General features: G+C 37.0%; 3 protein-coding genes across 3 annotated transcripts; 2 read left to right on the top strand and 1 right to left on the bottom strand.

Annotated features, from left to right (window-relative positions):
- The first annotated feature begins 1,931 nt into the window (after positions 1–1,931).
- LOC124832530 (uncharacterized) lies at positions 1,932–10,372 on the top strand. Its single transcript, XM_088112141.1, has 5 exons — positions 1,932–3,541; positions 3,632–4,475; positions 4,509–6,095; positions 6,477–6,575; positions 6,693–10,372. Exons 1-5 carry the CDS (start codon positions 1,932–1,934, stop codon positions 7,701–7,703), a joined length of 5,151 nt encoding a protein of 1,716 aa, XP_087968267.1. The 3' UTR covers positions 7,704–10,372.
- Positions 10,373–13,767: 3,395 nt separating this feature from the next.
- LOC124828646 (chlorophyll a-b binding protein, chloroplastic-like) lies at positions 13,768–14,724 on the top strand. The gene has a single exon (XM_047302001.2). It carries the CDS (start codon positions 13,841–13,843, stop codon positions 14,633–14,635), a length of 795 nt encoding a protein of 264 aa, XP_047157957.2. The 5' UTR covers positions 13,768–13,840; the 3' UTR covers positions 14,636–14,724.
- A 1,031-nt stretch (positions 14,725–15,755) lies between these two features.
- On the bottom strand, positions 15,756–24,344 carry LOC124828645 (cellulose synthase A catalytic subunit 2 [UDP-forming]-like). Its single transcript, XM_047302000.2, has 14 exons — positions 23,799–24,344; positions 22,846–23,041; positions 22,345–22,568; positions 22,142–22,244; positions 21,597–21,768; positions 19,818–20,084; positions 19,386–19,731; positions 18,810–18,947; positions 18,578–18,703; positions 18,260–18,472; positions 17,871–18,144; positions 17,471–17,667; positions 17,032–17,382; positions 15,756–16,711 (listed from the first exon to the last, which is right to left on the bottom strand). The coding sequence occupies exons 1-14, from the start codon at positions 23,877–23,879 to the stop codon at positions 16,130–16,132; spliced, it is 3,270 nt and encodes a 1,089-aa protein (XP_047157956.1). The 5' UTR covers positions 23,880–24,344; the 3' UTR covers positions 15,756–16,129.
- Positions 24,345–27,754: the final 3,410 nt, after the last annotated feature.

Genomic DNA, 27,754 nt, shown 5'->3' with positions numbered 1-27,754 from the left:
AATGAGAAACAAAAATGAAATTTATTTTTCTTCGGAGGGAAAGAAACCAGTAATTATTAATTTCCAATTGAAACTTCTAAGGGAAATGCACGGATTGAATTTTTGGTGCACACAAAAACAACAAACACCACGTCAACCTAAGATGAAGTGCTAAATCCATGCATAGCATATGTGGCAGCAGACATCCGTGTGTCCAGCTGGCTGGAAACGTCCAAGCACACAACAGGAGTAGGGAGCAGGAAGCAGAAAAGAGGGGATTGATTGGAAGAAAAATGAGGAAGCTAGCTGCTGCTTGGGGAGACAAGCTACTACTCTATGGGCACAAAGAGACAACACACATGCTGATTTTGGAGGTCTCTTAACTCTTTCTTCTCGGTAGTTTTTGGCAGGATTCTTTTCTTCTTTTCGGAGAGCATAGCAAGAGTATTAGAGAGGATGACTTGATGAAGGAGAAAGGGGGTGTGCTGGTGTGAGATGATAAGTCCATAGAGAGAGAGAAGAACGAGCTGCTGTCACAGCTGAAGTGGAGCAGAATTTAGCAAGTACACTTTTCTTTCTTTTCTTGAGATGCATGAACTGAGCTGGAGATGAAGAGAAGAAGCTGCTGTCTTGGTGAAGAGAGACGCATATGTGATGGGCTTTAGAGGAATTGAGCACGGTGATTTGCTTGGAGAAAACTCTTGAAGAAGTAGATGAATATGGAGGTGTGATTCTCGGTCAAAATAGCTAGAATTGTGTGATTCCTACTTGCAATTTGGAGAAGTGCAACCATGGTCCACCAACACATGAATTCTCGGCAAAAGTGGTCATATAGTAATAGCTTATCCATGCTTTCACTTCATGTAGCTTGTTTGGACGGTAATATGGTTTTGAATTTAGCAAGTATGCTTTACTTTTTCCTTTAAGAAAGTGGACGGTCCTACTAGAAGTAATATATGTTTTCATTTTGCTTTTATTGCCTTTCTTTTAGACAATGATCATGAGTCCAGCAACATCTTTCTTCAACATAATTCTACTTTGCTTAATTTATTAAAACTTGTAGAGAACCGTGAATGGGAAGTCTGCACCGATTATGATTTCTTAGAATAGGAGTGTTTATATTATTCTTATGGGAAAAAGTTAAGTGTTAGTTTTATACAAAAAGACAAAAGCTTTCGAAGAGCATTTTGGAGAATGAATTTACGTGAATGAAGGATAGCAAGCTTATGAGAATTCTTAAACCAAACCAAGTCAATTCTTTCACGTCTGCAGAAGAAGTGGCAAGAGGATTTAAGTGAAGCATTTCTTTTGTTTAATAATAAAAAAAGAATTAAGTAAAGTCACGGTCAAGGAGTGGTTTTAAGGCAATTGTAAATTTAAATTTCTTTTAGTAGATGAATTGGGCACAGTTAATATTAGGGAAGTTTTACACTTTTTCATTTCCTTTGCTTTAAAATGTTGTATATTATATGTTGACTTGATTTTCAGTATTTGAGTTGTTGCGAGTTGTTTTTGATATTTAAAATGGCTGTGATTTCATTTTAATGTACCAATTTTATTTTTACTGTCTAAATTTTGTTTTACTGTTGTGAATTTTATTTAAACGCAATTTTAATTTTATCGCAACCAAAAACACTACAAAAAAAAAAAAAAACCCATTACGTGTTGACAAAAGATTGAACCACATTTGGTCCCTGAGAGACGACCTAGGAGTCAATTCCTAGCACTGTACTGCATTCTTAATTGCACATCAAATTTGATCGGTCGCGACAGCTGTATCAAATTTTGGCGCCGCTGCCGGGGACCAACGGTTCAGTTTTGAGTCTTGTGTCTGTGTTGTGTGATTTGTGTATGTGTTTGTGATAGTGTTGTTTTGCTACCTTGTGTTTATTTTTGTGGTTTGAATTTTTTGTGCTATTGTTTCATGATTACAGGGTGTCGTGATTTAGTGCATGACTAGAGGAAATCCTGGATTCATACCACCCTTTGATCCTGAGATTGATAGGACTTTTCATAGCTTAATTAGGCATTCTCGGAATTTGTCTTTAGAGTCTGTTTTTGAACCTGTTCCATTAGATATTGTTCATCCTACTGTTGAGTACTCTGTGCATACTGCATCTACTGCATCTGTACTTGATTCTGATTCTGATTCTGTTGTTTTTCACATTGAGAACAATATGGCACAACCTCCACCTCGCGAGAGGACTTTTAGGGAGATGGCTGCACCTGATTTCGATATTGAAAGCTTGTGCATCCAATATCCTGATGAGGACGTTCCATTTGTTCTCAAGACTGGACTGATCCATTTGTTGCCCAAGTTTAGTGGTCTTGCAGGTGAGAGTCCACATAAGCATTTGAAGGAATTCCACATTGTATGTTCCAGTATGAAACCTCATGATGTTCCTGAAGAGCACATCTTCCTGAAGGCATTCCCTCATTCATTGGAAAATGTTGCTAAGGATTGGCTGTATGGTTTGGCGCCTAGATCCGTCACCAATTGGGATGATCTGAAGAAATTGTTCTTAGATAAATTTTTCCCAGCATCCCGGACTACAGCTATCAGAAAAGACATAACTGGGATCAGGCAGACTGGTGGAGAGAACCTGTATGAGTATTGGGAGAGATTCAAGACACTTTGTGCTAGCTGCCCCCACCATCAGATACCGGAACAACTTCTTATTCAGTATTTCTATGAAGGTCTGAACAACATGGATCGGGGAATGATTGATGCTGCCAGTGGTGGAGCTCTTGGAGACACCACACCTGCTGAGGCCAGGCAATTGATTGAGAAGATGGCTTCCAACTCCCAACAGTTTAGTACCAGGAATGATGCCATTGTGGTAAGGGGAGTACACGACGTTGTTACCCAATCTTTATCAGCTGTTGAAAGCAAATTGGAAAGCAAGATTGACTCTCTAGCGAAGTTGGTGACACAGTGGACTACCAACCAGAGATCTACAGCTCCATCTGCATCTGTTGCACGAGTGTGTGCTATTTGTCCTTCCACCGACCATTATACAGATGCGTGTCCTTCTCTACAGCACTCTGATGCGCCTCAGGCTTATGCTACAAATATCTATAACAACAGGCAACCACAACAGCAAAATCATGACTTGTCCACCAACAGGTACAACCCAGGGTGGAGGAATCACCCCAATCTCAGATGGAACAATGCGCCACAGCATCAGCAGCAGGCGCCACCTTTCCAGAATGCTGGAGCACCTAACAGATATGTGCCTCCACCTATGCAACAATACCAGAGGCAACAACAACAACAGCAACAGCAAGAGGCACCTGTCCAAGCAGCTGCTCAACCAGCTACCCAACCTTCCACTTCTTCTGAACCTTCATTGGAAGAGTTAGTGAGACAAATGACCATTCAAAACCTACAGATGGCGACTCAGATAAACCAGATGGGAGTTTCCATACAGAGTCTCACTAACCAGATGGGTCAGATGGCCACTCATATAAATCAGGCGCAGTCTCAGAATTCTGATAAGTTACCATCCCAGACTGTGCAGAATCCAAGAAATGTGAGTGCCATAACCCTCAGATCAGGGAAGCAAATTGTTGTACCTTCAGAGCCCGCTTCTACACCTACACCCGTGCCTGTCATTTTTCCTAGAGGGGACGACCATGATGGTCCACACAGGACGTTTGAAGTGGGTGGATCTTCTTCTCCAGTTGGTGGTTCTTCTTCAGTAAGATCTCCTCCGTTGTCTACCACTACCACTGCCGCACCTTCTCCATTGGTTGACCGACCTATCCCTCTTCCATTCCCTTCACGAGCACTTCCTAGCAAAAAGATGGAAGAGGTGGATAAAGAAATTCTGGAGACCTTCAGGAAGGTGGAGGTGAACATACCTCTACTTGATGCCATCAAGCAGATACCAAAGTATGCCAAATTCTTGAAGGAGTTGTGCACACACAAGAGGAAAATGAAGGGTAATGAGAGGATTAGCATGGGAAGGAATGTATCTGCGCTTATTGGTAAGTCCGTTCCACACATTCCTGAAAAGTGCAAGGACCCAGGTATATTTTGCATTCCTTGTGTGATTGGAAACAATAAATTTGAGAATGCCATGCTTGATTTGGGTGCTTCTGTTAATGTCATGCCTTTGTCTATATATGAATCTTTATCTCTTGGTCCTTTGCAAACCACAGGTGTGGTCATTCAGTTGGCTAATAGGAGTGTTACTCACCCAACAGGTTTCATAGAAGATGTCTTGGTAAGGGTTGGTGAATTGATTTTTCCTGCTGATTTTTATGTTTTGGAAATGGAGGAGGGATTCTCTCATGGATCCGCTCCCATTATTTTAGGCAGGCCATTCTTGAAAACTGCCCGAACTAAGATTGATGTATATGCTGGAACTTTGTCTATGGAATTTGCTGATATTGTTGTTCATTTTAATATCTTTGATGCAATGAAATTTCCAGCTGAGAACCATTCTTTGTTTAGGATTGATACATTGGATGAAATTATTGATGAATTTGTTGTTGGAAACTTTCATTCTGTGCATGAGAAGAAGCATTCTTTTCTGTCTTCTTTGCATTCATGCATTGAATCAGGATTTGAGAATGATGTTGATAATGTTGTGGATTTTGATGAGGATTGTGATGTCCAGGATATTGATGCTATGAATGATATTGATGATGTTGTTGACATATCTGAGATGGACATTGATTTTGATTGTGATGAGATGAGTATTCTGCCTTTACCTGTACACTCTTTAGAGTCAGAATTCATTAACCATGCTGCAGGTAGTACACTTGAATCTGACTTGCAGGCACCCACTCTTGAGCTGAAACAGCTACCAGATAACCTCAAGTACGTGTACTTGGAGGATGATGAGAAGAAACCAGTGATCATTTCTGCTTTCCTTGATTCTGTTCAAAAGGAGAAGTTGCTTGGTGTACTGAGGAAACACAAGAAGGCCATTGGTTGGAGTTTGGCTGATATACCTGGTATTAGCCCATCTACATGTATGCATAGAATTCTTTTGGAAGATGGGGCAAAGCCAGTCAGACAGCCACAAAGAAGGCAAAACCCCGTGATCATGGAAGTCATCAAGAAGGAGGTGACCAAGCTTTTGCAAGCTGGAATCATCTACCCTATTTCAGACAGTCAGTGGGTGAGCCCCATCCATGTTGTGCCCAAGAAAACTGGCCTCACTGTGGTGAAGAATGAGAGGGATGAGCTTATCCCAACTAGAGTGCAAAACAGCTGGAGAGTCTGCATTGACTATAGGAGGCTCAACCAAGCAACCAGGAAAGATCATTTTCCCCTGCCATTCATTGATCAGATGCTGGAGCGCCTGGCAGGTAAATCTCATTATTGTTTTCTTGATGGTTTTTCTGGATATTTTCAGATCAATATTGCTCCTGAGGATCAAGAGAAAACCACATTCACCTGCCCCTTTGGCACTTTTGCCTATCGGAGGATGCCCTTTGGTCTATGCAACGCTCCTGGTACCTTTCAACGGTGCATGCTTAGCATTTTTAGTGACTTTCTTGAGAGTTGTATAGAGGTGTTTATGGATGATTTTACTGTGTATGGATCCTCTTTTGATGCATGTTTAGACAGTCTGGAAAAAGTTTTGCAAAGATGCATAGAAACAAACCTTGTTCTGAATTTTGAGAAATGTCACTTCATGGTTGAACAAGGTTTGGTTCTAGGGCATATCATTTCTGAAAAGGGAATAGAGGTAGACCCTGCTAAGATATCTGTGATTTCGCAGTTGCCTTACCCCTCTTGCGTGCGAGAGGTGCGATCTTTCCTTGGACATGCAGGTTTCTACAGGCGCTTCATCAAAGATTTCAGCAAGAAAGCGCTTCCCTTGTCCAGACTGCTGCAAAAGGATGCTGACTTTGTTTGTGATGACAGATGCAAGCAGGCTTTTGATTGCCTCAAGGAAGCTTTGACTACCACCCCTATCATTCAGGCACCGGATTGGACAGCCCCATTTGAGCTCATGTGTGATGCATCTAACTATGCATTGGGGGCTGTCTTGACACAGAAAATTGACAAGCTGCCAAGAGTGATTTACTATGCATCACGCACTTTGGATGCTGCCCAAGCAAACTATACCACCACTGAAAAAGAATTGTTGGCAATTGTTTTTGCCCTTGATAAGTTTAGGTCATATTTGCTTGGATCATCTGTTATTGTATATACTGACCATGCAGCTCTTAAGTTTCTGCTGAAAAAGGCTGAGTCAAAGCCTAGATTGATCAGATGGATGCTACTGCTCCAGGAGTTTGACTTGCAGATTAAGGACCGGAGTGGAGCACAGAATTTGGTTGCAGACCACCTCAGCCGGATTGAGAGAGCTGAGGATGAAGTTGATGTGTTGCCCATCCAGGATAACTTTCCTGATGAGAGTTTATTGATGATTTCTTCTTCCCACCCCACTCCTTGGTTTGCACATATTGTAAATTATTTAGTTGCTTCTGTTTTTCCTCCCTTAGCATCACGTGCACAGATTGCTAAAATTAAGAGTGATGCTAAATATTATGTTTGGGATGACCCATATCTGTGGAAGTTGTGTAGTGACCAGGTTACTAGGAGATGCATTCCGGACCATGAGATTGACTCGGTCCTGCAATTCTGTCATGCCTCCTCACCGGGTGGTCATCTGGGGATACAAAGAACAGCTCGTAGGGTGCTTGATTGTGGGTTCTATTGGCCTTCCATCTTCAAGGATGCAGATAAGATTTGTAGCACTTGTGAGCCTTGTCAGAAAGCAGGAGGACAAATTTCACAGAGACAAGAGATGCCTCAACAGCCTATGCTATTCTGTGAGGTGTTTGATGTCTGGGGTATAGATTTCATGGGTCCTTTTCCTATTTCTTTTGGTTTTTCCTATATTCTCCTTGCTGTGGATTATGTTTCAAAATGGGTGGAAGCTAAAGCCACCAGAACTAATGATGCTCGGGTTGTTGTGGATTTTGTTAGATCTCACCTCTTTTGCAGGTTTGGAGTGCCTAGAGCAATTGTTAGTGATCAGGGAACCCATTTTTGCAACAGATCCATGCAAGCTTTGCTCAAGAAATATGGGGTGACGCACAGAGTTTCTACACCTTACCACCCCCAAACAAATGGGCAGGCTGAGATCTCCAACAGGGAGATTAAGAGGATTTTGGAAAAGATTGTCCAGCCCAACAGGAAAGATTGGAGTAGTAGATTGGACGATGCTCTTTGGGCCCACAGGACTGCATACAAAGCACCGATTGGGATGTCTCCGTACAGGGTTGTCTTTGGAAAGGCGTGTCATCTACCAGTTGAGATCGAGCATCGGGCGTACTGGGCTGTGAAGTCATGCAACTTCTCCATGGACCAAGCGGGAGAGGAAAGAAAGTTGCAACTGAATGAATTGGATGAGATTAGATTAGAAGCCTATGAGAACTCGAAGTTCTACAAGGAAAGGACCAAGAGGTTCCATGATAGTTCTATTGTTAGAAAGGACTTCGAGGTTGGCCAACAGGTTTTGTTGTATAACTCTAGACTCGGCCTCATGGGTGGTAAGTTGAGATCAAAGTGGACTGGACCTTTTGTTGTGACTAATGTTTATCCTTATGGTGCAGTAGAAATCCAAAGTCCATATGCAGCTAAAAGCTTCAAGGTGAACGGGCATAGACTGAAGCCCTTCCTCAGCAATCCTTCTCTGTTGGATGCAGTGGTGGAGGAGACGTCTTTGGTCTACCCCACCTACCCTCCCACCTGACTCAGGGAGTTTCTTTTCTCCTTCCCTACTCACTTTTATTGCACTTTGTCGATATTTGATGACTGTTCTGATTGTTTTGATTTGCTGTTTTGTGACACACTGAGGACATTGTGTCGTTTAAGTGTGGTCTATTAGGGGAGGTTGTTTCTTTGTTTATGTTTCGTTTTTGTGTATTTTGTTGTGTCTTATGTACAAGTTTTGCATGATTTTCGTGAATTCTGGACTATGATTAGGTTGTCAGTTTTCCTGCACTTCATTGATACTCTGAACTGTTGAATTCCTTGCTTTACTTTGCTTGGGAGATGATCATGATATTTGAGAGTTGAATTGATGGTGACCATATTACCTGTGTGAGATTTGAGCCATTTGATGATCTTTCTTGTGTGTGATATATGCCTTGATTGCTTGCACATATGTCTTGGCTTCACTCTTTGAATTGATTCTTGACTAATACGCATTTTTGAAAGGGATAAAGGCATTTTGTTGTTGAGCCTCTAAGCCAGATAAGCCTACCCTGTTTTGATCCATTGATAACCCTTTTGAGCCTATGTTTTTCCTCATTTCTTTGTTTTGAAGCTCATACACTAGCCCTAAGTGAAAAACCATTATTACCTGAACCTTAGGGAATTTTGTAGCTTTGGAATTGTTTTGGGAATAAGTGTGGTCTCCTGGGAATTTCAGATGAATTGGCTAGTGAGTTCTCTTCATATCTTGTTTCTGTTTGTAAATATGTGGTGCATCTTGTCTCTTGAAATTGTGTGTTGAACAGAGTAAAGAAAAGAGACAGGATGAAAAAAAAAAAAAAAAAAAAAAAAAAAAAAAAAAAAAAAAAAATCAGAAAAACAGAAAAAAAAAAAAATTGTGAACAACGGTGAATAATGGAGTTAACTAGAGGATGGAATTAGAGGTTGTAGGTGAGTTTGAATGTGTTTATACTTGTTCCCCATTGCTCATCTATCCCTTATGGTTTATACCTTTTTATCCAGATATATCCTCCCTTGTCCTTGACCCCATTATGACCATAAAAAGACCTTTTGATTTGAACATGCGTATCTATTTGAGTGTTGATATTAGAGGCTTGCCAAGCCTATTTGTGTTTGTTTTCTTGAGTTCATTGAGTGACATTGATTTACCTTAAACACTCGAGAGAAACACTGATTGTGTACATCTGTGAGGCTCTGTTGCTGTCGATTCATCTCTTGAACTGATTGATTGTTTCCCTTGTATTGAACTGTTCGGATGATTCTTTGAGTATTTGTTTTCATTGATTCTGTGTGGAATTCTGCCTATACCTTTTACTGTCCAGATTTTGTGAGAATTGTGAAAGTGTGTTTCTGCTTTGGAGTCTTTGTTGTCTGTCTGTCGAGTATGTGTCACCTCCATGATGTTTGAGTAATTTCATGTTCTTCCGTCTAGATTTTGCCCAGGAGTGCAAAAGACTAAGTGTGGTCTATTTTGATGAATCATTATTTTCTACACTGCACTTAGTTTATTGTACTAGAGTTAATCAGGAAAGTGTGTTCAAATATCCAGTATTTTCCCATTTTTTTGAATTGTGGTTAATTCGATCAGAAATTCTTATTTTAATTAATTTGAATTATCTGAGACTAATTATTTACATTATTGAGTGCAGGGAAATTATCGGATAATTTTAGGACTGAAAGATAAATTTCTCATCAATAACATTTTAAACTAAATGAGAAACAAAAATGAAATTTATTTTTCTTCGGAGGGAAAGAAACCAGTAATTATTAATTTCCAATTGAAACTTCTAAGGGAAATGCACGGATTGAATTTTTGGTGCACACAAAAACAACAAACACCACGTCAACCTAAGATGAAGTGCTAAATCCATGCATAGCATATGTGGCAGCAGACATCCGTGTGTCCAGCTGGCTGGAAACGTCCAAGCACACAACAGGAGTAGGGAGCAGGAAGCAGAAAAGAGGGGATTGATTGGAAGAAAAATGAGGAAGCTAGCTGCTGCTTGGGGAGACAAGCTACTACTCTATGGGCACAAAGAGACAACACACATGCTGATTTTGGAGGTCTCTTAACTCTTTCTTCTCGGTAGTTTTTGGCAGGATTCTTTTCTTCTTTTCGGAGAGCATAGCAAGAGTATTAGAGAGGATGACTTGATGAAGGAGAAAGGGGGTGTGCTGGTGTGAGATGATAAGTCCATAGAGAGAGAGAAGAACGAGCTGCTGTCACAGCTGAAGTGGAGCAGAATTTAGCAAGTACACTTTTCTTTCTTTTCTTGAGATGCATGAACTGAGCTGGAGATGAAGAGAAGAAGCTGCTGTCTTGGTGAAGAGAGACGCATATGTGATGGGCTTTAGAGGAATTGAGCACGGTGATTTGCTTGGAGAAAACTCTTGAAGAAGTAGATGAATATGGAGGTGTGATTCTCGGTCAAAATAGCTAGAATTGTGTGATTCCTACTTGCAATTTGGAGAAGTGCAACCATGGTCCACCAACACATGAATTCTCGGCAAAAGTGGTCATATAGTAATAGCTTATCCATGCTTTCACTTCATGTAGCTTGTTTGGACGGTAATATGGTTTTGAATTTAGCAAGTATGCTTTACTTTTTCCTTTAAGAAAGTGGACGGTCCTACTAGAAGTAATATATGTTTTCATTTTGCTTTTATTGCCTTTCTTTTAGACAATGATCATGAGTCCAGCAACATCTTTCTTCAACATAATTCTACTTTGCTTAATTTATTAAAACTTGTAGAGAACCGTGAATGGGAAGTCTGCACCGATTATGATTTCTTAGAATAGGAGTGTTTATATTATTCTTATGGGAAAAAGTTAAGTGTTAGTTTTATACAAAAAGACAAAAGCTTTCGAAGAGCATTTTGGAGAATGAATTTACGTGAATGAAGGATAGCAAGCTTATGAGAATTCTTAAACCAAACCAAGTCAATTCTTTCACGTCTGCAGAAGAAGTGGCAAGAGGATTTAAGTGAAGCATTTCTTTTGTTTAATAATAAAAAAAGAATTAAGTAAAGTCACGGTCAAGGAGTGGTTTTAAGGCAATTGTAAATTTAAATTTCTTTTAGTAGATGAATTGGGCACAGTTAATATTAGGGAAGTTTTACACTTTTTCATTTCCTTTGCTTTAAAATGTTGTATATTATATGTTGACTTGATTTTCAGTATTTGAGTTGTTGCGAGTTGTTTTTGATATTTAAAATGGCTGTGATTTCATTTTAATGTACCAATTTTATTTTTACTGTCTAAATTTTGTTTTACTGTTGTGAATTTTATTTAAACGCAATTTTAATTTTATCGCAACCAAAAACACTACAAAAAAAAAAAAAAACCCCATTACGTGTTGACAAAAGATTGAACCACATTTGGTCCCTGAGAGACGACCTAGGAGTCAATTCCTAGCACTGTACTGCATTCTTAATTGCACATCAAATTTGATCGGTCGCGACAGCTGTATCAGACACATATAGATAAATCTAGACATGAAGAAATTCTCCCAATAGTAATATTGCCTAGTCATAGGGATAGGAGGATTGGTTGCCTTTAAGCTTCTGTGCGAATGTAATGCATGAATAATTGCTAGGGAGACAAGACATTGTAAACTAGTGATCAGGATTAGGCTTTCTTCACCGAGACATCAGGTTTAAGGTAAATTAGAAAGTGGCATTAACATTAATGAAGAAAGGTGAATTCTTGAATACATGACAGTGGATAGGAGAACTCAGTAACCCCAACAACATAATCATCCATATATTTCAATCATGTTTTGCTTCTTTTGTCCAATTTATCAATACATGCATTCATATTTAATTTTTAGTATTTGCATTTAAATCTCAAAGAATTGGTTTTTGAAGTCTTATTTAATCAAGAAACCACACAATTGTTTAGGCCGTGAGTCCTTTGGGAAATGATACTTGGTCTTACCATTTTATTATTATTTGATACAATTTGGTTACACTTGCCAAGGGTTAACAACTTCCCCCTCCGGTCCCGGCTGAAGGCAACCGAGCAGTCCAAAATGAAGGCAACCGAGCGGTCCAAACTGAAGGCAGGCGAGCAGAGCACACAATTCCAGAGAAAAGTCACGTCACAAAGGTTAATCTCTCGATTCTACAAATTCCTACCGAAACAGTTATGATGGTAAGATTAACAATCTTTAATAATTGTTTGATGTTCAACTGAGTAAGAGAGAGGAATTAGCATTTTTCAATAATTGAATGATTAAACTTTCTCTCTCCAACTCCAATGCACAAAAATCTTATTTATGGAAATTGTTAAAATATTGAAGAATGTAATGACACACACAAATTGTTAAAATATTGAAGCATGTTTTGACAAAAAACTGTTTTGTTCAAAGGAGCATAGGAGAGAGAAAAAAAAAGTTAACGTCGTTTGTACGTATTTAACGGAAGGGACTTGAATGAGGCAAATTTTACCAAGTGAGGACGCAATTGAAACTTTTTTAAAATGATGGACCAACTTGACACACTTAAGTGAAACTAAGAACAAAATAAACAATTAAGGCTTAATTATTTACCATTTTTTTACAATTTTTTTATTATAATTATTTACTGCTTCTAATTGTGTAGGTTGACAATTTTTTATCCTTTTAAACACTAGAATGATATTCATGAATGTTTGAATAGTTTGGATAATTTACTTATTTGTCATGTTATATAAGTTAACACTTTAATTTTCAACTACTATCTATATAATGATGTTTGGTAAAATAAGTGTTTCGGTAGTGGACCGAGAACACTCTTCCTACTTCGGAACCTACTTCGGACCTACTGCTCCTTTCCTGGTACCGATCGTGTGTATTTATAGGCTTTGTAAAATGGCCAGCTCATTAATCACCCATTAATGTTGTATATTATTGTGCCCTGAAATCTGTTAATTATCCATAAATGTCGCATTCTTGATGTTATCATGATTATTAACCGCATTGACTGACCATTAATGACATTTACCTCGTCATTTACCTCACCTCACCTGGACCCATTACCGATCGACTCAATTGGCCCGACTCTCCTTCTTCCTGACCGATCTGTTACGGGGAAGTAGTACAATAAATTAACAAATTAGTTGTATTACTATAAAAAAGAGTCATTTTAATCCATTTTGATTGTACATTAATAAATAAATAAAATAATTTGAAAAAACTAAACATCCTTAATTAGGTTCATCCATTAGCATGTAGTGAATCAAATTGAATTACAAAACTTTTAACTCAAAATAAATTGGATCAAAGTGACTCATTTTTAATTCAACCCTGAGTTAAATCCATATTAATCGAATTAAATGACTTTGACAGACGAACTCTTAAGTAAGCTAATAGTTTCTTATCTTATGATACAAAATTTTAAGTTAACTACTCTCTCAAGTTATGTAACTCTTGGAATAGCTAGTTGCTAAAGTATTTTAACAAAATTTATTCATGTGATGAGTTATCCTAATGAATCATAGTAACTTACTTTTCGCACCTTTGGTTATCTTATGTTTCAAAATTTGAAGTTAACTAACTTCTTTCTCTGAAGTTAACTTTTACGTGGACATACTTTATCTTTTTTGTTTTTTGCAATATCTCTTAAAGTTCAAACTCCCTTCTTTGCGGTCTACATAACTGACGGTGGGTTATCGCAATAATTAATATTGCTTCAACAAAAGAGTTGGCGAAAGATACGGTGACAATGTGACTTCTTACTAGTTTTTTTCAACTTTTAAACATTTTCAATTTATCCCTTAAATGCTTTTAAATGGACGGAAAAATCTATTCAAAACATAAAACATAAAATTGTTTTTGTTGGTCATATTAGTAGCGAGGGTTACACTTGTCGATTGGTTTTTGTTGGTCATACTATCCGAAAATCCTACATGGCAGTGTCTAAGAGGCATTGTATGATTGTGGTAGAGATCTCATCCAAGCTAAGGAGTACGAGAAGAAGCTTGTGGACATCATGAATCCTTCAAATCCAAACCAATAGAAATTCAAATACAGATCTCCTAAGATGTTAAGATAACAATCCCTTTTCTCAATTAAACTATATATATTGCTCGTCTACCCTTTCTCATATACAGCAACCACCGTTCTAACCATTCCCAATACAAGCTTTTTCAGTGCTTCATTCTACAACACTGCAATGGCCGCTTCCACCATGGCTCTCTCTTCGCCATCATTGGCTGGTCAAGCCATGAAGCTGTCTCCTTCCACCCCGGACCTCTCCGGTGGAAGGATTTCGATGAGAAAGACGGCCTCCAAGTCGGTTTCCTCTGGAAGCCCATGGTACGGCCCAGACCGTGTGAAGTACCTGGGCCCATTCTCGGGTGAGGCTCCTTCTTACCTGACGGGAGAATTCCCAGGTGACTATGGGTGGGACACTGCCGGGCTTTCGGCTGACCCGGAGACATTTGCTCGGAACCGTGAACTGGAAGTGATCCACTCTCGATGGGCGATGTTGGGGGCTTTGGGGTGTGTGTTCCCTGAACTGTTGGCCCGGAACGGTGTGAAGTTCGGGGAGGCGGTGTGGTTCAAGGCTGGGTCTCAGATATTCAGCGAGGGTGGGCTTGACTACTTGGGCAACCCAAGCCTGATCCATGCACAGAGCATCCTTGCCATCTGGGCCACACAGGTGATATTGATGGGTGCAGTGGAGGGTTACCGCATTGCCGGTGGGCCTTTGGGTGAGGTGACGGACCCAATCTACCCGGGTGGGAGCTTCGACCCATTGGGCCTTGCTGATGACCCAGAGGCTTTGGCTGAGTTGAAGGTGAAAGAGTTGAAGAATGGGAGATTGGCCATGTTCTCCATGTTTGGTTTCTTCGTTCAAGCCATTGTCACTGGCAAGGGACCTTTGGAGAACCTCGCCGATCACCTTGCCGACCCCGTCAACAACAACGCCTGGGCCTACGCCACCAACTTTGTCCCTGGAAAGTGAGAGAAACTGTAATGACACAGAAGAACAAGAAAGAACTTGTGAATTTTATGTCATTTAGTGAAATATGAATGTTAATTATATTATTATAATTATTTGTGTACCTTATTAACCAAACCATTTAAAACTCAAATGGCAAATCTTAAACATTAGAAAGCGAGTTAGGTTCTAATATCTAAAGCAATAAAACTAAAATGTCATGTTTTAAACCTTGTATCCTTAAAAAATAAATACTAATACTAATAATCTTAAAATTTAATTTTCGCTTCATTTCTTTTTTTCTAAATCCGAATAATATCTATTTTCGTCTACTTCTTAATTATTTCTCTCTTTTATTTACTTCCATTGTTTTCCTCACCATCAAACACACTTTGAGCCTTTACAAAAGTGTCAGAAGTATGAGAAGAGGAGAGTTTGTGTTTAGTTTGGCGCTATTATGCAGAACAAGGCCAAGTTGTTCGGTGACAGTACTGCACAAAGAATTATTGATTTCTTCACCAAAAGAAAGTTATTTTTACTTAGACAATTTGCAAACAGTGACCCATTCGGCTTTCACGAGATTGGAAACTAGTAATCACTTCACGTGATCTTCTTTTGCGAGTTATTTTGGCTGACAAGTAAATACGGTGAAAACATTTAATCGGTTCATTTGCAGGAACAAAAAGTCTCACCAGTCTGACTGGTGAGAGTTTCTAGGTGTGTCCCATCAGCAAAAAATGTGATTTTGACACTTCAACTACCTAATTAATTTCCAGCTATCAATTTAGAATTGGGTCTTCTGGCGGGTAGTGGCTAGTGTCCAAATAAATATTCAACTTTTTTATTCCAATTAATAGGAAATGTATTAAAAATTAAAACTTTACACTTTACTTGTGCTGTCATGCATGACTTTTTTTTTCTCATCTGTTTTAATCTGTAATATGAACTAAGCTAAAAACTTTATTAACCTTTCTTTGCATACATTCATGCCCCATGGGAGGAAATGAGAGATTTGAAAAAAAGAAAGAGTTTTAAGCCAAATGGAAGGATATACAAAAATTGGTAGAAAATTTCAAGACCAGCTCATTGCACAAATCTACACTTAGCTTTGCATTATTTTCAAGATACTATGTGAAATTTGAAATACTATACAATGTAGATGTTTTATTCACTTGGTGCAACAGTCTAAAAACCAACCATAGATCCCACTTTTTATAAGGGATTTCAAACACATGAGAACACTTATGATTACAAATATGAGATGCCTTATTCGGAAAGAAGTTATAAATTACATCTCACCTGTGATTTCAGACTAATTTCGATAATGCACATGTATAAAAAGAATAATGAAACCTTTCAAAACATGTTGTATCTACAAACACCCGCCACAAATAACTTTGTTTTTCGGTGGCAGCTCTCAGTACTGCATTCAGAAACGTGTCTTTGTCCAAAAATGTATGCATGTTGCGGGACTAATCTGTGTAAAATATCAAACCATGTCTTCCATCTTTTGTTACCTCAGTCACACTTCAACCCACAAATTTCAAGCACAATATCATTTTTTGCCAAAAATGGGTTGATCCTCACCCAAAGCAGTGTTAAGATCGAAGCCAGAAGAATGGCCCAGACCAAGATGATGGTAGGAACACCTTCCTGTTTTCCCATGACACCCTTGAGGAAAGGATAAAGATGGACAATGACCCAAAGGGCAAAAAATAGCCTGCCAAACAAAGGACCCCATGAATCATAGCCATTGTTTATAGCATCTGACACGCCAACAATGACTCCAATTATGTTTATAATTAGTAGGGTCAAGGGAGGGATCAACAAGGATGTCCATTTGAAGATGTAGAGTTCAGCAAAGTCTCCATCATCTGCAGCTTTGGATGTGACAGTGAAGTTTGTGTTAACTCCAGCAAGAACTTTGAGCAAACCCTGAACGAGAGCAAACAGATGTGAGGAGGCTCCACCAATAACCCAGAACTGCTCATTCCTCCACCAGTCATGTATACCAACACCTCCCCACTGCATTTCCAGGATGCCAGTTGCAGCTATAGAGATGAATAGAGCCATGAAAATGATACTGGCATAGTTACTTATCTGAGAACAATAAAATAAAGCATTAGTCCAAAACACCATAAACTTCATCACATTCTATTTCGTTGTTTAAAACAATTCTTGAATTTGGTGTGAGCACTATAAATACCTATAGACTATAGATACAACTAATCAAAAGTTTGAGATAATATTAAAATAACTTTGTAGCACACACTTTACTACAGACCATATTAATTATGATTTTAATACATCTTCAGCATATGTTTGGTTGTGCCTATATGTAAACTATGCAAAAGTTACTCCTATGTTTATGCATCCCTACCTAAGACGTAAATTGTAAAAGTTGAAAAAATTAATCCTACCTCAGGGACAATGAATTTCCCAGTGAGCAGACAGACAGCTGGCAATGCACAGTAGGCAATTAAGGGAATTGAAGTCAGAGGATAAACAACCGAGTTTATGTAAGAGAACCGTTCCAGCGACTTCAAGCCACCACCATAACCATACCATATAGGACAATGCCTACTGAAAAAGATCTCAACAGATCCAAGAGCCCATCGAAGAACTTGATGCAGACGATCTGAGAGATTTATAGGAGCTGAACCCTTGAAAGCAGGCCTTTTGGGCATGCAGTAAACAGATCTCCAACCATGGCAATGCATCTTGAAACCTGTTAAAATATCTTCTGTAACTGAGCCATATATCCACCCAACCTGAAATATAAATGTTGCAGAGGTCTAAATACAGTACACCATGGCTTAAAAGAGCTTCAAGGCCTTAAATCTCAAACAGATCGCATACCTCTTTCCCCCATTCTGTCTTATCCTCATAACCACAACTAATTACATGGATGGCTTCTTTCAATAGTGTGGCAGAACTTGCTGCTTTGGGAAGACCCCCATCTTCCATGAGTGTTGAAGCTATGAAAACAGATGATTGCCCATATTTCTTCTCAAACTTTTGTTGAGACATTAATAAGGACTTCTCGTTGTCAATTCCTGTGAAAAGGGTTTCAAGAGGAACACCAAATGCCATTACAAAACTAGTTAGTTGCTTCATAAGAATGCAGATATAATAAAAGTATATATTGTAATAGTAGAGCAAAGTTCAACTAAGTACATCTCAGAAAACTATTTAGAGTCTAAGAATGCATCTGAATATTTCCTAATGAAAAACAAGGCCAATTTGAGGCATTTCATACCTTCAATTCCCTCTTCAATATTTTCTAGTGCATGCATTTGCTTAATGTCATCCTTATTCTTTGTCATCTTTTTCATACTTGACTTTGATTTAATCTTTTTCTTCCTGGATCCACAACATAGACTACAGCACCATTTAGGCCAACAGTTACATGTCTTCCTTGGTGGTTTCCTCGTAGCAGGGGCATCATATCCATAAAATGCCTGCCTCCGGAAGACACACCCAGTTCCCACATATATAGGTCCTTGGATGCCATCCAAACCTTTCATATTGATCTAATACATATTTAACAACGGTTAGCTTTTCCTTCAGAGCAAACTGAAAGCTATATGTATATATGTATGTATAGTAGTACATATGTTCAAACAACATCAGCAAATTCTTACTTACATCAAAGAATACAACATTGCGATTTGAGTATCTATCATTTCGATCAATCCCATCAAATCTTTGGGGAAACTGTACATAGCATATCTTTTTCCCTGATGTAGGATCCATCATGAAGCACATGGCTTCACGAAGGGCCTTACTGTTATTTATGTAGTGATCGCAATCAACATTCAGTAGGTAAGGAGCATTTGTGATTATTGCTGAGACTCTCACCTACACAATCAACCAACAAAGCAACAGAGAAAATGTTAGAAGGAAAATGGAGACAGAAGAAAACTTCCAAAGGTTTCAGTTTTATAGTGAGAAAAGGGACTCTACCAAGGCATTCATAGCTCCAGCTTTTTTGTGGTGCTCATATCCAGGTCTTTTCTCACGGGACACGTACACAAGTCGAGGTAATTCATTGCCTTCAATGTCACGAACACCATTTTGTCCCAGGAAAACCTGAAGCAGAATACCAACATAGTTCAGGTTATACAAACTTTCCGTGTGGACACAACATTTTCAATCTACACAAAAAACCAAAATAGCATCTTAACATTGTACTCACTTGTATCATTCCAGGATGATCTCTGACATTATTCCCAGGCCATGGAGTACCATCCTGCATTGTCCAACCATCCTCAGGAACCTTCTGCGCCATTGCCACTAATGCATTAATCCTCACTTTGAACTCTTCATACTCCCTCTAAGTCAACACAAATGAGAAAAAAAAAAGAACCAGTTATTGGTTGAAGCCTAATAGAAGAGATGAAAGATGATAAACAACAATAACGCACAAAACTTAGGTACAATTCTTCAGGTGTTTTCAACATTTATTGAATGAATTGGAATTCATCTCAGTAACTTTATTAATCTTTAATGCTAACCTTTACTATGTATATTTTTTTCTAGTAGAACTTTAATTTTGATTGGAAAACACCAAAAGTAAATAAACAACTACATCTAAATTTTGTCCAAAAGTAAAACTCAATCATGATTAAAGAGAAGCCGAAGGAAAATAACTAAACTTTCCCCTGGCATAAACTATGTTTCTCAGTTAGTCATATTTCATGCAAAATTGAAGCCTTAAGTTTATGGCTTTTCCTTTGGGTCAGAAAATGACATGATAGGAACAATTTCAAACCTTAATGGCACGACGTTCTCTTATAAATGCTGCATCCACTTTATCCTTCAAGTAGTCAACCTTCTGTGCAAAATACCATTCTGGAGCCCGTGGTTCAATGCTGAACTTCTTGCAGAACGGAACCCATTTCCTTGCAAACTCAGAAGTCTCAGAGAGTGCTTCAAATGTAAGCATTGCAGCACCATCATCAGAGACATAACATGCAACCTTCTCCACTGGATAATCCACAGCAAGGATGGACAGAACTGTGTTTGCAGTTATAAGTGGAGGCTCTTTCATAGGATCCACTGTACTGACAAACACATCTATATCAGCTAACTGAGATGGTTTTCCTTCTTTCTCGTACCTGTGAAGTTGTAATTTGTAAAGAATTAACAAATAATGTCTTATGTCACACACACATATAAGGAGAGGCAGAGAAAGACCAAATACCTCAGAGATAAACGATCAAGGTACGTTTCCCTCATAATTGGGCTCCATTTTGGGAACTGATCAAAAATCCAAGACACAGCAAACCAGATTTCACAGATTACTGATGTGAGCCACAATGCATATGCATCATTGACAGGATGGAGAATTCTATAATGGAAAAAGAGGCCAAGAATGGCAATCCGGAGTACTATTATGATTCTGTATGGATTTATCCTGCTTGAACTAATTGGCAGCTTTCTCCAAAGTGGTTGTCTGCCTTCATCCATTCTGTCAACAGGAATTCAGATTAAATAATCATAATTGAGCAGAAAGGAAAGTAAATAAATATAGCAAGAAAATATGAATCCAACAGGTGTATTTTCAGATTCTATGCAAGCTCTAGACATGAAAAAAAATGGATGCTATTGCTCATAGTTGTTGGAATTAGTTGTTAGAAAGAAAAGAGACTTTTGTAAATTGTATATTTCTGTATTTATCAAAGAACAAGCAAGGTATACATATACTGAAAGGCACCCAAACTGCTATAAGATAAAGCAGATTACTTAGTTTGTCTGACATTGGTGGATGGAGGAATGAAGAAAATTGTGTTCTTATCCTTAAAATAGATAAACAGAATTAGTTACTTGGTGTATTAAATCATTATAACATCTTCAAACACAGTGGAATAGAAGTACAAGTTGTGCTCAACTTTTTCTACTATTTCAAGAAGTTTGGTAAAGCAATTCATTTGTAACGTAAAATTTTCTCTTGAAATACTTGTTTTCAGACACTTAGTAAAACCAACTTATCTTCTTCATTATTTTAATATGAAGATGTTAAGCTCGTAAAATATTAGTTGTTAATAATGAAGATTGATGACTGTTTAGTTGATTATTAGATGAGAATTAATGCATTACTTTACGAGTGCAAGAAATAGAGTATTTTGGAAATATAGCTCTAAAGCATTTGTATAGGTTACCATTAGACCCTAGTCATATGTTAGAGTAAACCTACATAATAATCCAACAAACAAATAGTCCTATTTGACTACTGTTTTTACTTAAATATCTATTTGGAGGATAAGAACAAATTTCTAGTCACTCCCCATTTACATATTACCATGACTATATGGCCGAATGTGGGTTTAACTTCTTACCAAGTATTAATGTGGTAAAAATTATATCTATATCCTGTTATTGTTAATTAAGTTCCATGAATATGTGCAGGAGATAAGATTAAAAAAATCAACTTTAACCCATCCTCACATAATTCAGCTGTTCTAAAAGGGATGCACCAAACATTTTTTCACTCTATCTTTTTACATGTTATATAGTACGAACCACGAAGAAAGCCATAAAATATTAATTTTACAAAAATAAAAATTAAATTTTCATCTCATCTAAATTTACATAAAATATTAAATTTTACAAAAAATTAAATTTGTTGGAAGAATGTGAGTGAAGAGTATTGATTCAGTAAGTAATTATAAAATCCCATTTTCTTAATCATATTTATTTAAATTGTCATAAATACAGAAAAAATATTCAAAAGAAAATAATAAAAATAATTCTATTTTTCTTATTACTAGCTGACATTTTCAGTTCAACATCTAGCTGTTTGAAAGAGCCAAAATAAGTTGGACATGCTCCAATATTGAAGCAGCCAATTTTGGCTTTAAATAAGTTGAAATACCTTAAGAGTTAAAGTTGACAAATGAGAACCACAAATAAAACCAGCAAGTTTTATGAATAACTTTCAATGAATGAATTATAAGAATAGGAATTAGACAGTAACACCTACTTTGGCAAGTCAGGATCATCCAGCTCATCACTATCCTTGCCCCCTTCATGCCTAACCACCTGAAGCTTTTCACTTTGCTTTTTCTTCCAATCCTCCATCCTTTCCTTCCATGCAACACTTCCATATCCATAAACTGCTATGTCCTTTTTAGGATCCATAGGTCTAGGTTGAACTGCATCAACAACATTAATTGTCACATTAAATAAGGACAGGGCCACCTAGAAGCAGCAATCTCAATGTGCACATGCAACCCTACACAAAAAATGTTTTCATAGCTTGGTGTAGTTAACTACTTTAAGTACACCCTCATATTTCATCTGGGTAATTTATATAACAGGTACTGTTGGGGGTGATGGTGGTGTTCTCTGATCCGAATAGAAGTTTTCCTAAAGTTAGTATACTAAATTATTAAAGGTCAATGCAAAATTACCTTAGTAAAACTCCAATTCTCATTGGAGAACAACACCAACAGCACCTATGGAGTTATATGCAAGTTTTGTAACTTAAGTAATTGCTACTATGTTTTGTCTGATAAAATTACTTACCAGGTACAGATGAATCAGGAAAAGGCATAGGATAAATCCGTTTTCCTCGAGCCATGAATGGAGGAAGAATAAGTGCATGTTTATCAGCAGAAATTCCCACATCCTTAATTGAAAAACAATTATTATGACAAATAGGATCAAAAAATAGTATAGTAAAATTCAGAAAAAAAGAAAAGAGACACAAGTGATGAAAATGAACTGACCTCTTGACCATATGTCAGTAGAGGGATCTCAGAAGCCACAGAAGCTGCATCAAACTCTGATGGTGTGTGGACTGAACCATTGACTGAACCATAGTTAAGGCGTGTAGAGAACATGGCCTCAGACATGTGAGGATGATCTCGCCTAAGATTGCCTCCAATATCAAACTCGCTTTCCAAATCATCAGTGTCATCCTCTTCTTCATCACCCAAAACTCTAGCACTACCTGATATCAGTCAGTGTTAGCCAAATCTAGCATCAGATTATGGTAACAACCCACTGTATGTTGTCGATTAAAATTCATTGAAAACTACAAAACACTTTAAATAAGTGAAACCGACAAATTATATAATTCTAATAAATTTCAGTCAACAATAAAAAAAAAACATTAAAGTCACGCCATAATCATTCTTCAACATAACAAAGGCAAAAATAAGGTGAGAAAGAAACATAAACACCGACACAAAAAAGATCAGAGTTAAATCTGGTTGAAGCTTCTTCACCTTTGATGCGCTTGTATCTTGTTTTACACTGAGGACAAACTTGGTTACCCTCTCTTCTTTCATACTCGTAGCACGGTCTGCACACAGGGAATGCACATTCATTGCACGCAACAAATGGCTCCCCGTTCACCGTAACCTCTAACTCATCCCCACAGATCTGACAAATTTGACCACTTAATTCTGTGACAGCAGTCACCTGCAAACAACAGTGATGATGCTAACATTGATCAGATCAGGAAAATTGGATGGTAATGTACTTTATAGGAAGATGAAAGTCAGTTTTTTTATTTCTAAAATGGTGAACATGACCTTTATTACTTAAAATAAGCAGCATCAAAGTTTATGACTTCCATGCAAAAAATCTAAAAGCTCTGAAATTGATAAAACATGGCAAGAAAAAATAGTAAGAAGCAGGGAGAGAACAGAAAAATGACCAAGTTGAATGAACTCAAATTATTCAAACTTAGATTGGTGAGAAAAGTGTTTTTCTTTTCTTTTCCAGTTTCTTTCACCTGAAGCTGGGGAGAGACAAACTGAAAAGAGTTTGGATGGGAAAATTTTCCACAATTAACACACAAACAAAATTGAAGTCCCCATCCCCAAGAAAAAGAAATAGCTTATTTATTTCAGCTTGAAACTCTCATTGTGCTTAAAAGAAGACATTTTGGAAAACCATTTCTAAAAGAAAAAATTCAAAAGTAACCAAATACCCTTAGGAATGAAATGAAGGACTCAAAATGGAAAGACAACCCAATTGGGTCAAAAAATCAGCATGGAAATCCAAAAAAGAAAAGACCCCAATGGGGAATTTGCTTCTTCAAACTCTTGACGTGGCTTTGTGAGATGAGTCGAAGAATAAGGACAAAACTCAGAAAAGAGACTCTGTTTTGAAGACCATGTGAATTCAAAATCTTCAGAGGAACTGAGAAATCAGAGAAATAGAGACCACTCACTCTTGCAGACTCATCAGCATTGATAAGAACAAACTCATTCCTGTTATGAGACCCTGCAATCAGTCTCCCTTTGGTGTCCATAGAACTGTTAACTCACTCAACACCAAAATCCTCAGATACCAAATACTCCACTCACAAACCTCCCTTCTTAGCTTCTTCCAAGTTCATAGTGAAAGAAAGAAGCAAATATAGAAAGGCTATCAAACTAAGAGTGAAACCGAAGAAAGCTGCTTCCTTTGGAGGGCATGGTACATGAAATGATTCTTTTCTTGAGCAACCCGGTTTTGTAACAGATGGGGTGCCAGGGTGCTACTAGTACTACAAACTACTCTCTCTCATTTGTGAAAGGCGGAAGCTTGCAGCATTATAAGCAAACACATCACAAAAGGGTTACATAAAGTGACAAGAAATGTGAGTGTAGAAGAAAGAAAGAGAAAGGAGGAAAAGGGGAAAGAGAATATATCAAAGCAAGCACGGGTTGGAAATTCAACAGAGATGAGATGAGACAGGGTCAGAGACAAAGAGAGACAATGTGGGAGTGTGTTGCTTTGTACGTGTATGTATATGTGTTTATGCTTGTGCAATGCGAAGTAATAGTAGTAGTTGGATCCATAATTATTTTCCCTAATAATACACTACATTGCTATGTAGATTATAAGTTATGCTTTTGTTTTGCCTATGAATTATTAAGCAATCTTAGCTGTAACTCTGTGTATTGTGTAAGTCTGCATTAATTGGTCTATAATTTTGTGGGAGTAACTTTGAGAAAAAAATAATTTTTAATTGTTGTGATTTGATGTATAGCTGAGTTGCTTTAAATTATATATTCATATTGAAATGTGTTCTTTTTCAAATGAAAAGAAAAAATAGGGGCTTTTTAACACTTGAGTAGGAGTTTATTATCATAAAAGAACAGATAAAATTAATTTTAATTTGGTCAAAATTAATCTTGATTGCAATACTTCAAAATAACTATTTTAATTCTAATTTTTATGATTAATAAATTTAACATCTTGAATTTCATAAAGAAATAAAATATTCTCTAATTATAAAAATATTAGAATCGAAATCATCGCTTTTAAAATACAAGGACTAGAGCTAATTATTGAATAGAAAATGAGAGATTAAATTATGTTTTTAAAGTATGTTAATAATTAATTAAAAGTGTGTTAAGTATAATGTTTAAAAAATTTATGTAAAAAACAAATAATAGACGTAAAATTATTTAAGACTGAATTTCATTGTCTTATAAAAATTCTATGGAAAAATTATATCGTAAATATATTCTAATTATTTTCTTAAAACAAAAGAAAATTTCGTGAAATTCAAATAGGAAATTATACGCTAATAAAAGGAAGTAAAAAAAGCACTAACTTTTCTTGCCAAGGAGCGGAGAGTAAAGTCACGTGAGGCTAATACGTAAAAAAGAAGAGTCACGTGAGGTTCGTGCGAGCGCGAGTACGAGATAATGCACAAAATATCGCCATACAAAGAATTAAACTATGATTCGAATTTTGAAACATCATCATATAATAATAAGAGTTAATTCTCGTGACTGAGAAATAGTCAAAATACCTTCCCTCGAGTTTATTTTTGAAGTTTCAAAATTCACTTTGTACTTTGTTTTCTTCTTTTGAAGTTGCATTGAAGATGGTAAGAAAAAAACTCAAACAAATAATTACTCACGAGAGTAAATGAATGTGATTATAATTTTGAGTTACCAAATATTTCAAAACAGCCTAAAAGTTCATTAATATTAGAAAAGTGAGTTATTTTAGAAACTTCACGTAATACTTAATTGTAGTAATGATAACGAGTTTTTAAAATCTATACATTTTGGATTAAAAAATATATAAACATGTCAAAAATAGAAAAAAAAAACTCAACAAATTTCTTAATATGTTAGAAACTCTACGTTATCTTCATGGATCATTGTACATATTGAAGTAGAAAGTTCCATTAGAAAATGAAGTTGTTATTTCCTGAAATGTCATTAGCTGGTATTTTTCTGCTAACAGTGGCAAGTCCATCACATCATAGCTAATGGCATTAGAGTAGTAGGAAAATTACATGTTTTCAATTATTTTCTATGATCCTTATTCCTTAGTTATATAAGCCAAAAGAAATCTATTTTACCTCATTGATGTATGTGGATTTTCGATATTTAATTATTTCAATAATAAATCAAGAAGGGTAATTTTAAGATTTAGTAAATAATTTTTTGCCTGATTATGTGTCTCTTGGTATTAAATTATCTTTTTTTATGGTTTTTGGAAATGAAGAATTTATTCTGTAATTTTTATTTAAGAAAATTAAGTTTTTTAAGCAAAGTAAAATGTAAATGAGAATATAAAGACAAAAAATATTTTTTAAAGATATTTTACAAGTTTACGGAAATTCTCATATTTTTATCAAAAAAAATATTTCGCTAAATTTATACAAAAGCTTGTAGGAAAATTCGTAAACAAACTTTACAAGAAAAAATTGCAAGCAAAACTATAAAATCCCATAAAATGGTATTTTTAAAAGTGATGGTAGTCTAAAAATAGTGAGACTCGATTATTTTAATATTAAACGGTTTTATTATAAATAGTTTTGTTATAAATGAGTTTCATTATTTTAAAACGTATCATCTCTCTAGAAACCACTTTTCTAGACTTTTCTACCTTTTCTCTAAGAGTTCTAACTCCTCAGTCATCTCTTTGACGATCAGGAGATACCTAATAACGAGGTCTACGTTTCTAGCTGATCAATTTCTTCAATAGAGCAAGCAAGTTTCGACTCATTTTTCCCCTTTCCTTCCTAAATCTGTTTTAGAGGAATATTGTACCGTTGCATGTTTAATCATGCATCTCCTACATGTTCTTGATTCATCTAGAGTTCTAAGAACTCTATTCGTTTCCAATTTAGTGTTTTGTAGGTTCGTCTAGGTATTCTTTGCAGTTCAAGTAATCAATGGAGCATTTTGAGAAGTTTGGTAGTTGGTTTAGAGGTAAGGGAAACTAGATAACTGCTTTTAATAGAAATATATGTGGTGTGAGTTTGATGGTTTATGATGATTCAATTGGTTGAGCTGAAAAATATGGTTTTGTGTTAATAGTAAATGAGTGAAATGCATGCTTTGTATGTTGATGGGTGTTATTCATGTGTGAAATATGTTGTATGTATGTGGGTGATGTTGGAATTATTGTTGATGAAGTGAATTGTACTAACTGGATTGTCGAGGGAAACGAGTAATATTAGTTGATAGTGGTTTGGTCAAAAAGGGGGTTTATTGTGGAAAATTTGTTAGTGAGCTGTTTTGATGAATTAGAGATTAGTTATGAATTGGTTTGAGGCAGGTTTGGTACCTTAGAAGCGGTAGAAATCTGAGTTGTATGTAGGCGATGGGGATGAGGTATATAGTTCCCCTTGTGTTAGAACTTAATTTGGAGGAAGTGAGGTAGTGAAAACTTGAGTTTGGAGTTCTGTGTGCAAATGGTCAGTTTAGGCAGTCTTGGTAAGTCATTTGGGACTTGCTAGAGTCCGTAAGTTTCTTGGAATTGTGCCACAAATAGTAGAATTCAATTTGGGTCTCTAAGTTGAGTTTTTGTGAGTTTTTGGGTAAGATTTTGAGTCTACTTGTTTAGATTGAGGTTAGAAGTGTTTAGACAACATTGGTTAAGTATATTTAGGTATATAACACAATCTACGAGGACTAAAAGTTGGGAAAAATAGTTGGAATTGGTAAACTTGGTGTAGGTTGCATAATTCTACATATTTGGTGTTGTAGATTATGCAGACTCGCTGAGCGAGTGGAGTCGCTCAACGAGTAGTGTTAAAGGCTGGGTCACTGTGTGGTGATTCGCACAATGAGAAGGTGCGCTGAGCGACTGGTTGAGGTTTGGGAGCACTGTGAGTTTTATTCAAATAGCGAATGGATGCGCTCAGCGAATGTCTAGGGAATCTGGACCACT

This window comes from Vigna umbellata, chromosome 4 (assembly GCF_029865625.1).
Source record: "Vigna umbellata cultivar VRB3 chromosome 4, Vumbellata_1.0, whole genome shotgun sequence".
Classification (NCBI taxonomy): Eukaryota; Viridiplantae; Streptophyta; class Magnoliopsida; order Fabales; family Fabaceae; genus Vigna; species Vigna umbellata.
The sequence above is the reverse complement of the archived record's forward strand: the minus strand, read 5'-3'. Positions and strand labels throughout refer to the sequence as shown.